The 15,770-nt window shown below is 34.6% G+C and overlaps 2 protein-coding genes across 2 annotated transcripts; both read right to left on the bottom strand.

Moving 5' to 3' along the window:
* Positions 1,114-5,906, bottom strand: LOC18766237. The gene is made up of 3 exons (XM_007200377.2): positions 5,499-5,906; positions 4,147-4,303; positions 1,114-1,377 (listed from the first exon to the last, which is right to left on the bottom strand). Exons 1-3 carry the CDS (start codon positions 5,670-5,672, stop codon positions 1,244-1,246), a joined length of 465 nt encoding a protein of 154 aa, XP_007200439.1. The 5' UTR covers positions 5,673-5,906; the 3' UTR covers positions 1,114-1,243.
* On the bottom strand, positions 8,549-14,774 carry LOC18766667 (ATP-dependent Clp protease proteolytic subunit 6, chloroplastic). Its single transcript, XM_020570765.1, has 9 exons — positions 14,610-14,774; positions 14,436-14,500; positions 14,074-14,143; positions 13,397-13,598; positions 13,208-13,273; positions 12,461-12,601; positions 10,450-10,503; positions 9,457-9,549; positions 8,549-8,999 (listed from the first exon to the last, which is right to left on the bottom strand). Exons 1-9 carry the CDS (start codon positions 14,696-14,698, stop codon positions 8,952-8,954), a joined length of 828 nt encoding a protein of 275 aa, XP_020426354.1. The 5' UTR covers positions 14,699-14,774; the 3' UTR covers positions 8,549-8,951.

Here is a 15,770-nt window from a genome sequence, read left to right as displayed (position 1 = left end):
AATCTCAACCCTAGCTCCCCAGTGTCATCTCCACTCCAACCACAAAAGATCTAAACCCCAAATATATCTTCAAACATCTGTATGCTAATTGTGGAGGACCAAAATCGATAGCAACACAAGCATCTACCCTCCTTGATCAATGATTTTCACAAAAAATAGATTCTTGAACCCATTAACAATTCGTTGACCTTCTCTTGGAAACCAAAATCAGGCGAAAGTTGAAACTCAAAATCAAAACCACAGCAAAACAAAATTTTCATTAGGATTCGATTTCCTTGTTGTTTTCTTTGATGACAAAACCGTTTTTATCTGGGTTTGGGTTGGGTTTTTGGTCTTAAAATTTTTTATCTGGGCTTTTTCTCTGGGTGTTTTGGGGCGATGAGAGAGAGAGAGAGAGAGGAGGGGGAGCGGGTGTGTACTGTGGGATGGGTTTGTCTGGGGACTACTTGGCCACGTTGCTTTCCTTGGTTGGTCAATGGAGAATGATAATATATGTTGCCAAACAAATTGTTAATTTTCTAATAATAATAATAAATCTTCTCTCTTTTTCATTTTTTATCAAGCTTGTCTTATAATTCAAACTAGCATTCGGTGGTATTTGCCTCCACTTAATCGGAAGAGATTTCAAGTTCGACTCACATGAATAACATTTGGTCTTATGGGGTGTAGCTTCATTGTGGATATATTAACTTATGAACCATGAATTATTTTATGGATGAGCTAGCTAAAAATGGGTGAGCTAGCTAAAAAATTTAGGGAGTATAGCAGAAAAAATAAGACTTGTGGAAGGAAGCAAACAATCAAAACTGTAGCTTACACATTTATCATATACACGTGTATGTCATTAAAATAATAGAAAAGAAATTAGAAAAGCCTTCAAACAGCACATATGGTGGGCAATATAGGTTTTTTTTCTTCAAAAACTCACGAAAGGAAGCAGACTGGTTGTTGTTGGCCAATGTAGATATAGTTTTTTCCTTCAAAAGCTGGTGAGCTGTATTGTAAAAGTATCTTGCACATATCCTATCCTTTGTCCAAAAGGGGAAAAAAAAATACTTATAATTAATTGTTGGATTTTATCCGTAAAAATTAAAAGAGAAAACAAAGAAAATAGTTGGATAACAGGAAGATGAAGCACTTTATTATTATGTTTAACAGGGCACAAATTGTATTGTTCCTCTATATAAATTTACAAGGGAAAGAGAAGGACCAACTTGATACTAAATTTCACAAGACAGATTTTCTACCCTTTTCTCGAATGCGACTCCTTTCCCCCAAGCGTCTGAATTATAGCTTCCAAGAGTTTGATTTCCTTATCACGCTTAGCTATTTCTTCTTGCTTTGCCCGCAACTCTTCCATGTGCAGCTCAAATACCTCTGCACCAAATAATAAAATTATATCATATGACTTTCATCACGCATACCACACCTCTGGTTCCAATTGTTAGAAAACCACTAGCCCGAAAAGCTTAAGCTATTAGAGAATGGGCCAACAATGTATATCACGATTACACCCTCCCTCACGTGCACACTCATCCTGCAAGTGGAGAGGCAGACCAATAGGAGAAGAGAGACAAATATATATAGGTGTAGCCCCAGCGTACACCCTGCAAACCAACAAAGAAGTGGGAAACGAGAGTTGAACTCAGGACCACTTACAAGGAAAGGCTCTAATACCATGTTAGACGACCACTAGCCCAAAAAGCTTAGGCTATCAAAGAATGGGCCAACATTGTATATCAAGCTTACACCAAAGTATTTAAATTTAAATTGAAAGATCCAAACCTATCTCTACCAATAATAATCAGATTATTGCAATACCTCCGGAAAACAAGTTTTTCTTTCTATATGCGTTCAGCAAAGACAATGCTTATTCTGATAACTAGTGGAATGGTGTCCAATTGTTAAGAAATTCCAGTCTTTCAAAATTGATTTCCGTATCATTAATGCTTTAGTTGAGTAACAGTAAAAGCTTCATGCCAAAAGTATTATTAACTTAACTTCAAAGTCAAACAGTCGTCAGCCAAATGATATGGAACTCAATGAAACAGCTACTATATTATACAGCACCACCAAAATAATTTTGTTGATAAGGACCCCAAAGGAAAAAAAAAAATCAGCATTATAAAGGAAAAGTAAATTCATGAATGTTTTCATTCATGAAGCCATTAACACAACCAAAGGGCAGAAAGAAGACCTAAATTTCTCCATCCTTAAAAATAGAACCCCAAAAGATGTAGTTCAACACACTAGATGTTTCTTAACATTTCAACAACAAAAAAAAAGGAAAATAAAAAATCGTGTGCAAAATTGGAACTATTTGGGGAAAATCAAATTGGAGATTGGGGAAACCCTCATTAGTAAATAATTTGAGCACTCCACTCGAATCAATTTTAGGAAGATGTAAGATATTCAAGCCTTTTTCCCTGATACTGCTCATGAGAAAATAAATACAAAGGGTTATTAACTCTGCTAGAGATATAAAGGGAGACATATCTCACCCAGTGTGCTCAAAAGTTTATGATAACATTAAGCCTAAATACATAATGCACAAAAACGTAAGCTTATATGTACTTCGGAAACAATTTTTTGCCCAATGGGGGTTCCTAATTCTAGTTGAACAAAGTTTACTCATAGATTTGAACTATCCTATCAAATCCAGAGAAGACTTGGATTAGATAATTAGACAAATATAGAAGGATAAATACACCATCGAACTGGAACTTTGGCCCATATCTCAATATCATCCCTGACTTTCAATTTGGCTCACATTGTCCCCATGAACTTCAGTTCTTGTACTGAAATGGCCTTTGTGGTGAAGTCTGTTATATTTTTCATGATTTTTCATGAAAAATGGTACTGTGCCAAGTACGTGGGCACAGTTTCAGAGGTACAGTCATCACTTTCTTTTTTCTATAGGTAACAAGAATTTTATTGGAGGACAAAAGAAATACAAAAGAAGATGTGTTTGGACGTGTACAGGAGGCAAAATTAAAAAGACAATTATAGTGACTTCCCTTAAGTTTGTTCCTTCTTATATTTCAGTTTCCAATTTGGATTTGGCTTCCTTTTTCAGTTGCAACTTGAGAATTTTAGAGCCTACAAATTGGCTTGTAGAGCATTAATCACAATACATCGACTTAGAGAGAATTTAGAGTGACTCTTTGAGAGAGTTTAGCATTTAGGGAGTTGTGAGGTTGTGTATTGGGATTCTCTATTGCAAAAAGGTTGAGATGAGAGTATTTTTGAGAGTTTGGGAAAGACTATTTCCTAAATCTTCTTCTTTTGAAGGTGGATCATTGTCAATGAGTATAGCCCAATCTGACCGAGAACCAAGTAAATCCTGTATTTCTATGGTTGTGCTTGCTACTTTTAGTGTTTTCTTTGTGATTGTGTTTGTATGTCACTGTGATCTTTGGGCTAGGGAATTTGGTAGTTGGACCATAACTTCCTAGCAACTGGTATTAGAGGAAGGTTGTAGGAGTGAGTGAAAGCAAAGTTCTTACAGAGCCTTAAGGAAACCTGTACATAAATGTACGAGCCGGAAAGATTGGATTAAGCTTGACAAGGAACCCCAGGAGATATTCAGCTGATGTTCCCAGCTAAAACAAGGTTGGTGGGACTCATATCTCACAAGACTCCAAAAGAGACTATTTCTGCTGTTGTTTCCATGTTACACAAAAATGTCGGACCCAAATGGTTCAACTTTTCAATGCTTCAAAAAACCACAAAAGTAGGCTGAAGCATCACCCTTCAATTGTTTGGAATACTATTTTCTTATGGGTGCAGCTTGGAACTAATTTGGAAGTATGAATTCCCTTTTAAAAGCCTAAGTAACTGCAGATGTGCTACTTATTTATCTCTAGTCCTAATTTTAAGGCCATTCAACCAAAATCCTTGCCATTACAAATTTAGCGGCCCATGGTTCTTCAGTTAGTAAGGAGGACATAACAAGCTATGAGGATATTAATCTGTCCAGGTTTCGCTAGATGTGGAAGTCAATATTGTTGTTGGTAATGCTAACACAGAACCATTTACAATAAAATAGTATCAGACTTCTTATACTCAAGGAACTTCAATTTGTAAGCCTGGAAATACTCACAGCACAAATAAAAGGTAAAAAGGAGATATTTGGATTGCACATACTTGAGGTGTTCTCGAGCTCTTTTGTAACTTCCTGTGCATGTAATTCAGCAGCCTTTTCTGCTGCCTCAGCCTGTCGTTTTTCTGAACGAACACGAGCAGCAGCTGTAATGGCAGCATCAAGTTCTCTCTCCAAAGTTTCTACTCTTTGCTCAAGAACCTAGACAGAAAGAAAGCTTTTAAACATAAAACACACCAATTCGTAGAATGAAGTATGGAATCGGTCTCACTTCTATTGGTACATAAGAATGCTATTAATAGACTGCACAGCACTGAAATATAATATTCAATGGTACACAAGAAAATAAAATGCTATTTCAGCTAGATCGTTTAGCTGAATCTCACAGCCATAGCATCAAGCCTGATTTTAATATGTTGTTGGTAAATGAACATCAAGGCTTCATGAAAGGAATTGCTAATAAAAAATAAAAGTAGTTCCACATTCATCAAAAGTTTGTTAAATACACATCTGCAATCAGCTCTTTCTAAAATGGCCACAAAACTGAAGAACTCAAAATGCATGCCGGCAAAATTACTTTACGAAATTAGATATTTCTAGAAATAACATCTTTTGGTATTTAAATTTTTGGTGGTAGAAGGAGCCTAAAAGGTCTAAAACAAAAAGAACTAACAAGCATCTCTAAGATGACTGACCCCAATAAGGTTCTCAACCAAAAAAGACCCAACAGAAGAACAGCAGAGGGAAACAAGGGGAAGACGGCATATAAAATAGAACCCAGCTCAGCCAAGCAATCGGCCACCATATTCCTCTCTAATAAACATGACACGACACGCCCAGTCCCTAACCAAGCAGGCTTGACAAGCAAGGATAATGGTTGCTTGCGGGTGGAAATTGTCAATAGGACTGTTAATAAGATCCACAGAAGAGGGTATTTTACTTCATTCGTTACAAAAATTCAAATTCATGTGCGTGATCCCTCCAAATGTGGGCGATTAAAAGAAAACTTCTTCCTCAGGCCAGAAACCTAGAAAAAACTAGTTCTGGATAACTTGGCTACTCAAAACTAGCATTATCATCTGTTCTATAACAATTGTATACAAAGAGTATAAAGAAAGGTTAACGCCCAGATCTTCAATTCAGGGCTTCACCCTTCTTCAACATATATTGATCAAGACTATCAAAACGCCAGATGCTTAAACTTAAGATTCATAAAATATTACAAAATTTTTTTTTTTTTTTTATAAAGGGAAAATCTTATACAAGTAAGAACCTAGTATTCTCAACAAGATTTGCACAACAAAATTCACCTGATTGCATACAAAAATGAAAACCTAGATTGTAATATTAATTAAAATATATACATATTTATAAAGAGTTGAATAAAGCCAAAAACCTTGATGGTTCGTGCTTGTTCGGAACAAAGCGAGGCTTTGGCAAAGGTTTCTTCGTCAACAAAGACAGCCTTTTTGAGGAGTAGCTTCTGGAGTGACTCCAAATTGAAGGACATTTCTGTCAGATTGCTTATGGCTCCGTTCCATCTTTCGTTTCCTTTCCCCTTGTCCTCCATTTTCTCTCAGTGCCTTTGTTTGAAGATGATCACTATGCTTTTGATTCAGGTTGGTCTTGTTGTCAAATTGGGAGAAGCTCATAAGTTGTGTCAAACAGAACTCGCCAACAAGTTGATGGTGCCGTGCATCCTATGGCTGAAAATGAATGAATGAATGAATGAATGACTAGTTTTCCCCTCAACTTTGGAGCTGGGTTTAGGGGTGAAAGTTGATTGGAAATTCCGATTTCGCCTGCAGTCTGAATATTTGGGTTAATCGTTTTATTATTCCTTGAATTTAGACCCGATTTGCATTTGAGTACCTCAATTTCCAAAATGATTCCCGTGGTCCTTAAACTTCACTTTCGTTATGACAAATGGTCCTGATGTCAATTTAATTAACTTTTTCTGTTAAATGCAGGGGCAAAATGATATTTTTATGTTAAAACCAAAAAATGAATAAAAAATCATATCTTTAAAATAACAATAAAAGAAAATCAAATAAAAAACCAACCAAAAAATAAAAGAGAAATCAAGTTTTGGGGAGTAGAAATCGGGATAGAAGGGGAGAGTGAGAGTTTAATTTTAATTTTTAGTTATTTAATTTTTTATTCATATTTTAATTAATTTTGATACAAAAATACCATTTTGCCCTTGCATTTAACAGAAAAGTTAACAAAATTGACGACAGGACCAGTTGTCTTAACGAAACTGAAGTTGACGAATCACAGGAACCATTTTGGAAATTGAGGTACTCAAATGCAAATCGGGTCTAAATTCAAGAACTAATAAAACGATTAACCCGAATATTTTTTATTTTGGCGAGCCTATATTAATTCCTACATACGAAAGTTATAAAATCCAAAAATTCTTAGTTTAAAAAAAAAAAAAAAAAGGAATTAGAATGTATATAAGATTCTAAAATTTCTAAAATTTGAAATATATTCAGGTTTTAAAAGTAAACTATATATAATGACTAATTTTATATTGAACCAAATATGAAATAGATATTGATGACTTATTGCACAAAGAATTACAACATCTAAGTATAATAGACATAGAAAAATTATTTTATATTGGGGTTTTCCGTGTGAAAGTTTTAACTAGGCCACTCTTACATGCTAGTCTTTACTTTGTATCAATTTCGTGGTTAATTAAATCTCTCCTTTGTTATAAAAATATATAAAAAAATCTAAGTAATTATATATAATAGCTTTTTGAGCTTTGCCATATGATTTTTTCAGTTTTGAATCAATTTTACCCTTTAGAATCATTGGGCATTTTAAAATTTTCAACCAACTATTTTTCAAATCGGAATGAATGTTAAAATTCCAAATTTTTTTTAATTGACTTAGAATCTCCTCAAGGTGGCTATGGCTGTCAAGTTTTGATAATTTTTAAATTTTATTTAGAGCTTTTTTGTCAAATATTTTTATTTAGAGTGTTTTTTGACTATACTCTAAAATATCGATAATATCGATGAAATATCGAGGATATTATCTTTTTTTCGAATTACGGATATTTCGAAACATATCCATGCACATATCATATAAATATCGAGAATATCAATGATAATATTGGCAAATATCGACGTCGATAATTTCGCTCACACTTTAGCAATATTTTGTTACAATATCGCTAAAATATCAAAAATATCGATGTAATGAAAAAAAAGGGGGAAAAAAAGGAAAAAGAAAAAAAAAGAAAAAACACACAAAGGGGATTCAAGGTGTTTCCTCTTGTAAAATTAGTCATCCTTGGTTTGCTTTGTATTGTGGCGTCCAAATGGAAAGTTCTTTTTTCCTCTGAATATTGAGACATGGACAGGCAAGGAATGATGGACCTTACATTTCTTAATTTGACAAAGTTCACACATGTATATCATTATTATTTTATTTTTTTGGGACGTATAAAAATGACTCTTGAAACCAATTTCTTCTTAATTTGTATAAAAATGGGGGCCATTCTGCACTGTTTACTCATAGAGAAAGAGGCAAGGCGATTTTGTCAAGTCAAGAAGATGATTCGTTATCTATAACTTCGGACTCTGTTGGAATGAGAAGTAGTAACTATGATTATACTCATAACCAACCATTTCCCTACCCTTCATATCTCATTCCTTTTAGGAAGGAATCCAGCAGCTCATGGAAAGAATCCAAGACTCAATCTTCAAATGATTTTGCTCATAGACATCGTCAACCAATCTTGGATCCATATGGGTGACATGTTAACAATTACATGCAAAACTATTTTGGAGATTTATCATTTGATGACTACTCTTCACAATACACTTATTCTACACATAGAGATGATGAAGATAGTGAAAAATTTGAACCTCATAGGAACTCTATATGGTACTAAGTGACTTATGTATCTTACCATGCAATGTATAAAATGTAAAATATTGTAGTAAATCATTATATATAAATAATTGTGGTGTGTTTAATTTTCTTTCATTAATTATAAATAATTTCTACACTCACAGTGTTTGTCAGCTCACTATATAATCAACTTAAATTAGTTAAATCTATCATGCAATGCATTTTCTTCCAATTTTTTGTGATAAACTAATAGATAATTAACTAAATAAACATCCTCCAAAGTTTCAAAAAAAAATTCCAAGTTTTTCTTACAATTTCCGTGATTTTTATTCAATTTTTATCGATATCGATAATATCCCGATATTTTCATCGAAATTTCCGTGTTTTTTAACTACCGATATTTCCGATATCACCGATATTTTAGACCTTGTTTTTAACAATGTAGTTACAGGTTTTTTTCGTTTTGATCAAGGAAATAATTTTCATTCAACAATACATTGTGTTAAATGTATTCAAGACCCTCTAAGTTTAGCGAATGACAATGTCATTTTTTGTCATAAGATAGTAGAAAATCAGTAAACAAAAAACAAAAACCTCGAGTATAAGTACATCAGCAAATGTTACAAAAAGTTTCCACAAATTAGACAAACCGGTCCTGTCATTGGTTTGTCCAATTTTGGAGGAGCTGGACTATTTTTACATCGCCTTCCTATTTGTCCTTTCATGGTAAAACCCCTGAATACATTTCCTCATCTGCCTTTTTTTTTTTTTACCTCTGGCCATACTTTTGGAGCCAAACTCCTCTTAAAGAATCTATCATCCAAAATCACTTCTTTTTCTTTTTTTCCTTTTAATGGACAGTCACAACTTCATAGAATAGCATTCAAAACTAATGGAACAACAAATTGCCGATCATAATTTGTAAATGCAGCCCACTTAATCAATTTTACAGCAAACATGAAATGGTAAAACTTTGAATTCAATATTCTGTTTCCAACACGCCATCAATAAGCCCAAATTCCATTGCCTGCAATAAAAAGTAACAGAAAGCTCAAGGTTAATACACCAAGCTGAGTAGATATGTAGTGGAGTATTAGATGCTAGAAAAGTAGAATCTAATTTGGTTAAAAGCTGTTTATGATAATTCTGTAATTGTTCTGTCATAATAGATTATATTATGTACCGAGTACACTGCGCACAAAATTTTCTTACACAACCTTTTATAAACATACCGATTTAATTGACCACTGAAATTTCAGCATGGAAAACAACTTACAAAAACATTAGAAAAGTTACCAGACTTTCCTTCTGTTTTCTCCCTTCTCTGCTATAATTCTTGTTCCCACTTTTCCTTCCCTTCCATTTCGAATGAAGCTCGGAAAAGTTGGGAGAGGGGAACCAAACATTTTTCCTCATATTTAACAATTTATGTCATTACCAATTTACAAAAATCTCTAATTAAAGACATGAGATAGCAATATTACCTCAGAAACGGATAAGAAACGATCCCTCTCAGTGTACTGTTGCACTTTCTCTAGAGACTGGCCAGTAAAAGCAACGTACATATTGTCGACTTTCTGCATCAAATACATCTAAAAGGCTTAATATGAAGCAGACAACTATGCACTCAAATTTGACTAAATAAAGCACAGAGAAATAGCTGCTATGGAAACTGAGGGCATGTTGAGCACAGTATTGAAAAGCAATAATCACGGATGCATAGCCTTCCAAGCATTAAAAGGGGATGTCCAGTGCATGAGGCTCACGCCAATACATGGTCTGACTGCGTACATAATTTTTCAAAAGCCCCAAGAATGATTTTGAGCTTCCAACCTATTTCTTTCCTATGTGACTTTTTGGACCAGTAAGAATAGGAAAATTAGCTCAGCAAGAATAGAGACACCCCTTCATCGTAGGTGCTTCTGCTGACAATATATCCATGCTTCTTCAAAATGGTTATCATGGCATTATTATCGAAAATTATTTGAATAAATATAGACCACCAAATGCCCTGGACAACCAAAGGTTTGTCTGTCACTAAATGAAGACCAACTAATGGCACACTGAATTTGTTTCTAACAACCCAGCACTGAACAGGGGATGAACCTAATTTTCATTTTCCTAATAGCCCTGTGAGGCAACAGTTCTCAGCATCTGCATCCAAATTGTAAAATTCTAAAAGATTCCAATTTTTTCAAATACTAACCAAAGAGAGATGCCCTGGATAACCAAGGTTTGTAACAGGGCTGAACCTAAATTTCAATTACCCTAATAGCCCTGTAAGGCAACAATTCTCAACACTCGAATTCAACTTGTAGAAGTCTACAACATTTAAATTTTGAATCAATTAGTAAAAGTTCATACAGAACTGGTTCATTCTGGTTCAGCTTGATTGAAGTCAATTAGGCTGAAAATTAAATATATAATGGTTAAGAAATTGTCTGAAGAATGAAACTAAGAAGGCAGAAAACACTGACATGGCGAGTTTGAACTGCTTCATTCACTTGGCGCCTCACATCTTCCACATGACCCTACAATCAGCAAATGCAAAATCAATTTATGGATTTTAAACAAAACAGATCGTGTAATATATAGGAAATTCCTTTTTATTTTAGGGAAAAAAATGCACAAAGAATTCATGAATTTGAAACAAATCGATAACATAAGGTCTCAGACAACCCTTTCAATCTGTTGACTGTACATGCCAAATTGTTAGGTTATGAGAATGTTAGAGGTGACTTGTGAGCTAGGTTCAAAGTCCGATGGTTCATGGCCGTAAGGTGGTCCAGAAGTATTAAAATATATAAATAAAAAACAGATACAAACACACAAAGTCATGTCCTCACAGTAGTATTTCTTCTTCCCACTTGTAAATCATACATTTATAGTTTAATACAAAAATTGGTAATAGATTACGAGATCTTCTCACACAAAACCCCACCCCCCCAATGAGCCAGACAAAAGGGCCCCCGGGCCACCCTCATGATGTCTCGCACTTACACGCTTTCATCTCCAGGAAATTGGCCTGCCCACCCCAACCTGTTGGTGGGAATCGAACTCAAAACCTCTTGGTGAGCAGCTCGACCCCAATTCCACCCCAACGTTTGATGGTTGGTACTCATAACCCTCCTTGAGTATGAAACAAAAGTACTTAACCACACTCTTGGTAGAACAAATAAAGAGACTAGAGAATCTGGCATTTCTGTCATCATGTAAGGCATACTGAAGCTACCAATATAGTTATTTATATCCTCTCAAGCATATGCAAGGCTCAAAAAGAACATTTAGGAATTTAGGCATTAGTAAAAGGACTAATAAATACTGTGCTTTGAACTGTTCTTTAATAGTATGAATCAGAATAGAGAACATAAATAAATAAATAAAAAAGAAGGAAACTCTCTTATAATATGAATTTTTTTCCCAGTACTACTATTGTGAAACAAAATTACAACATTTTGTTTCTGATCAGCATAAAACAAAAAATAATTATACTGAACTTTCAGATCTTCTCACCTTGCTAAATTAGTGGAATCATATGTGAACAATATAACTAAGTTATTTCCATGTCAAGTACGCATGAAAATCAGTAAGAAAAGCCCTCTTATTGCTAGTTGAGATTTGAGATTTTACATATGCTTACCAAATTTTTATTATGTATAATCCTAATTATACTACAAACTTAACCACACTCTTGGTAGAACAAATAAAGAGACTAGAGAATCTGGCATCTCTGTCATCATGTAAGGCATACTGAAGCTACCAATATAGTTATTTATATCCTCTCAAGCATATGATAGGCTCAAAAAGAACATTTAGGAATTTAGGCATTAGTAAAAGGACTAATAAATATTGTGCTTTGAGCTGTTCTTTAATAGTATTAATCAGAATAGAGAACATAAAAATAAAAAATAAAAAAAAGGAAACTCTCTTATAATATGAATTTTTTTCCCAGTACTTCTATTGTGAAACAAAATTACAACATTTTGTTTCTGATCAGCATAAAACAAAAAATAATTATACTGAACTTTCAGATCTTCTCACCTTGCTAAATTAGTGGAATCATATGTGAACAATATAACTAAGTTATTTCCATGTCAAGTATGCATGAAAATCAGTAAGAAAAGCCCTCTAATTGCTAGTTGAGATTTGAGATTTTACATATGCTTACCAAATTTTTATTATGTATAATCCTAATTATACTACAAACTAATCTTAATATGGTACAAAAACTGATAACAGCACAAAAGAGGAAGGGATTTAGTGTTACCTACGACTACAGAACATCAAACAACAATTCACATTTACTTCTTGTAATATAGCCAATATAAACCATTTACTTTAATTTGGAAATTTTTGCATTATACAGAAACATTTGTCACAACCACTATAAATCCATCCAAGTTCTGGAAGAAAAAGATAATGGTTAATTCAAAGCTTCCTATCCTCTTATACTAAATTCGGTAAGATATACTAAAAGGGAATTCATACCCCACATCCACTCTGTGGTTGGTGTATCATGATTCGCGCATTTGGCATCGCATAGCGCATTCCCTTTTCTCCACCAGCAAGAAGAAGTGCTCCTTGGCTTGCTGCTACTCCAAAACACACTGTTCCCACCTTAGGTTTGATCTGATAAAGTATGGAACCATTTAGTCCAAACAGAATATAATTTTTAAAATACAAAATCATTTCTTCATTGATGCAGTCAGGTTGTGGTTATAATCTTCTGTATGGTTTAGAAAACCATACAGATACCCTTTAAGCTGTGAACTATTGGACTGAATTACCACTATATTTCGCTGGTTGCTTCATTTAACAGTGAGAATATAATGGTGGTTTAATCTATTCCCAGATTAAAAGGTCTACATTGGCTAGGTTTTCTAAACACTACAGAAGAATATAACCATAGCCTGAGCTTGGAAGGTGTCGAGGATGAAAAGCTAGTGAGAGTCATGGGGCTTGCATAAGACCGTTGGGTGAGTCTTGTATAGTGCTTATTCTCATAGTGGATTTACTTATGCACTAGGTCTTGTGGTTTTTCCCTTTTGGGGCTTCCATGAAAACTCTTGGTTTTGAAAGATTGGTGATTTATTCACCAAACCACAATATCACAGTTCGACAATTTCATAATGTCAACAAATAAGAATAATTAAAAATGGAATAAAGCAGAGAGCAAGGAAATGTGAGCAAAACTAGAAAAGAAAAACAGATGAGAAGGAAACTTCATGACATTACCCAAGACATGCAGTCATAAATTGCCAACACAGAGTATGTACTCCCACCAGGGCAGTTCAAATACACCTGTCATGTTACAGGACAAAGTCACAATCTGTAAAAGAACTGGACTTCGACATATTAACTTAGCCAGGGCAAATCAATTGCAAGGGGGTGAGGGTAGAGAGCAACATAAAAGTATAAGCACACCAGAATATCCGCATTCTCATCAACAGTAGCCAAAGTAACAAGTTGGGATATGACTCGTTGAGCCACCAATGAGTTGACTGGCTGCCCAATGAAGATTATGCGATTCCTGAACAATACAGATGAGAGGTCCAAAGGTCCACCAGGGGTCATCACAGCTGGAAGTATGGGTGGATTCCCTTTTCTGGCTTCTATTGCACCATAACTAAAAATACAAATAAAAAGATTCACAAATTTATAACCCAACATAATAATGGACATCATAGAACATATTAGCCCTAATTACAATTCAAGATTCTTGACCTAAATAATAGAATATACACTGATTTTCTGAATGTATTTTTAATGAGTTTCTAAATTATCATTGCCCAGCTAAAATGCTTTACTCTCCATCCAGTTTTCATCAATCATTCATCAGTGAACCAATATGTGCATTTGTTTTCAGAGTTTTACATAATTTCCGACCTGATCAATGTAACAATCACAAAACGCTCCCAACTTATTCTATTAAAGATACATTAACCCCTAACAATAATATATGATATGCAAAATCAACACAAATATAGTTCAACCGAAATCAGTTAATAACTAAGAACACACCAGATAGAATTGAAAAGAAACTTGAAAAAACAACGAAAAGTAGATGAAACCCATTAAGCAAAAGGGCACGAGCTATACACCTTGTACTAGTATCACCAAAATCCTTCACGTCAAACTTTAGAGGTGACCCACGAGTTCTACTAGATAATCCTGAACACAGCAATACGTTTACAATTAATTACTCTGCAAAAATTGTAGTGTGCAAAAATAATTTATTAACTCTGAATTATTAGCACAGATATACAGCCATAGATATGTAATCACATAAGCACAAGCACACACATATTTGTGAACTGAAATTGAACTGGTTCAGGAGACATAAGCAGAGAAGGACAGCTGGGTATACATGAAATTGAACTTTGGGAAGAGAAATTTAGTAGTTCTAAGAATATCTAATTAAAGAGTAATTAGTAAAATAGGAAAGAAAAAAAAAAAAAGTTACCAGTTGTTAACGAATCGCCGTACGGACTCTGCAAGGCAGAGACTGTGGACTTTGACGATGGGTTTCTGCATAACACCAGAAAAATTAATGAACAAATAATAAGCAATTATGTATATATATATACACACGAAAATTTAAAATTGGTTGTATGACTTTGTGTTGTGTGGTTTGTACCTGAGAGAAAACAAATGAAGAGAAGAGGTTCTGTGGCAAGAAGCGAATGAGAAGCTCAGTGGCGCTGAGAAAGCTGATGCTACCACCATTTCTCGTAGCGAGAGAGAGAGAGAGGGCTTAGGAGAGTGGGAGTGAACGAGAGTTGTGAACAAAAATCCTCTCTTGCGGACGCTTATTTGCGTGCAATAAATGCGGAAAGAAAATTAAACCGTTAGATCTATATGGATGGTTGAGATTAAAACTTGGGTTAAAAAGGTTACATGTAGAATCGGGTAAAAGAAAACACAAATGGTGATTTTATTTGAGGGAAATTGGCGGGTTTTATCCTGGCTCACCTAATTTGTTCACTAATATCCTTATTTTGAAACTCAATCACAAATACCCCTCATAAAAACTCCTTATTGACAGCCTATTGCCCATCCTTCACTTCGTTTTTTTTTTCTCAGTTGTTGCTCTTCCTCTTCCTCTTCTTCCTTCTACCAAACCAATCCACCTCAACCATAGAATCTCCCCTAACTCTATCTCAGCTTAGTTATATCTTCCAACTAGGAGCTGATTTCAACCTAAAAGTTGAACCCTAAATTTGGACCGGACCCTAGCCAAGGCGCGACTCGCCACCCCCGTTGTCGGCCTCCACAACGAAGCCACAGTCTTAACTTGCCACCTCCATTGTCAACTTCCACCACAAAGCCACGACACCTTCCTCGTCGATCTTTGGTGAGTTCTGATATTGGTTTTGTTTTTATTATTATTATTATTATTTTTTGGTTTTTTTGATTGATTGAGATTATTGGGTGTTTGCTTTCACTGTTTTGAATGATATATTAATGGGTTTCTGTTGTGGCTTGCTGTTTCTGTGATTGAATGAAACTTACCAAATATTTCATGGGTTGTTAAGCTCTTGGACTTGGATACACTATTTTGTGCTTATGATTTGTCTTTGAAATGATGTATGCACTGTTTTGTGATTGAGACTTGGACTTGCAGATCTTCTTGAAAGTAATGTATTAACTCTTTTGGATGATATTCAATATCAAACAACCTTGGACAGTCAAGGTTTGGCAATTTATAAGTAGTTAGTTAGTAATAGGATACCCTGGCTAATGGCTTTGGGTTGGATTTAACTTTAAGAGTTCTTGATACATGCCTTCCTTGCTGGAG

The sequence above is a fragment of the Prunus persica genome, chromosome G8, assembly GCF_000346465.2.
Source record: "Prunus persica cultivar Lovell chromosome G8, Prunus_persica_NCBIv2, whole genome shotgun sequence".
NCBI lineage: Eukaryota > Viridiplantae > Streptophyta > Magnoliopsida > Rosales > Rosaceae > Prunus > Prunus persica.
The sequence above is the reverse complement of the archived record's forward strand: the minus strand, read 5'-3'. Positions and strand labels throughout refer to the sequence as shown.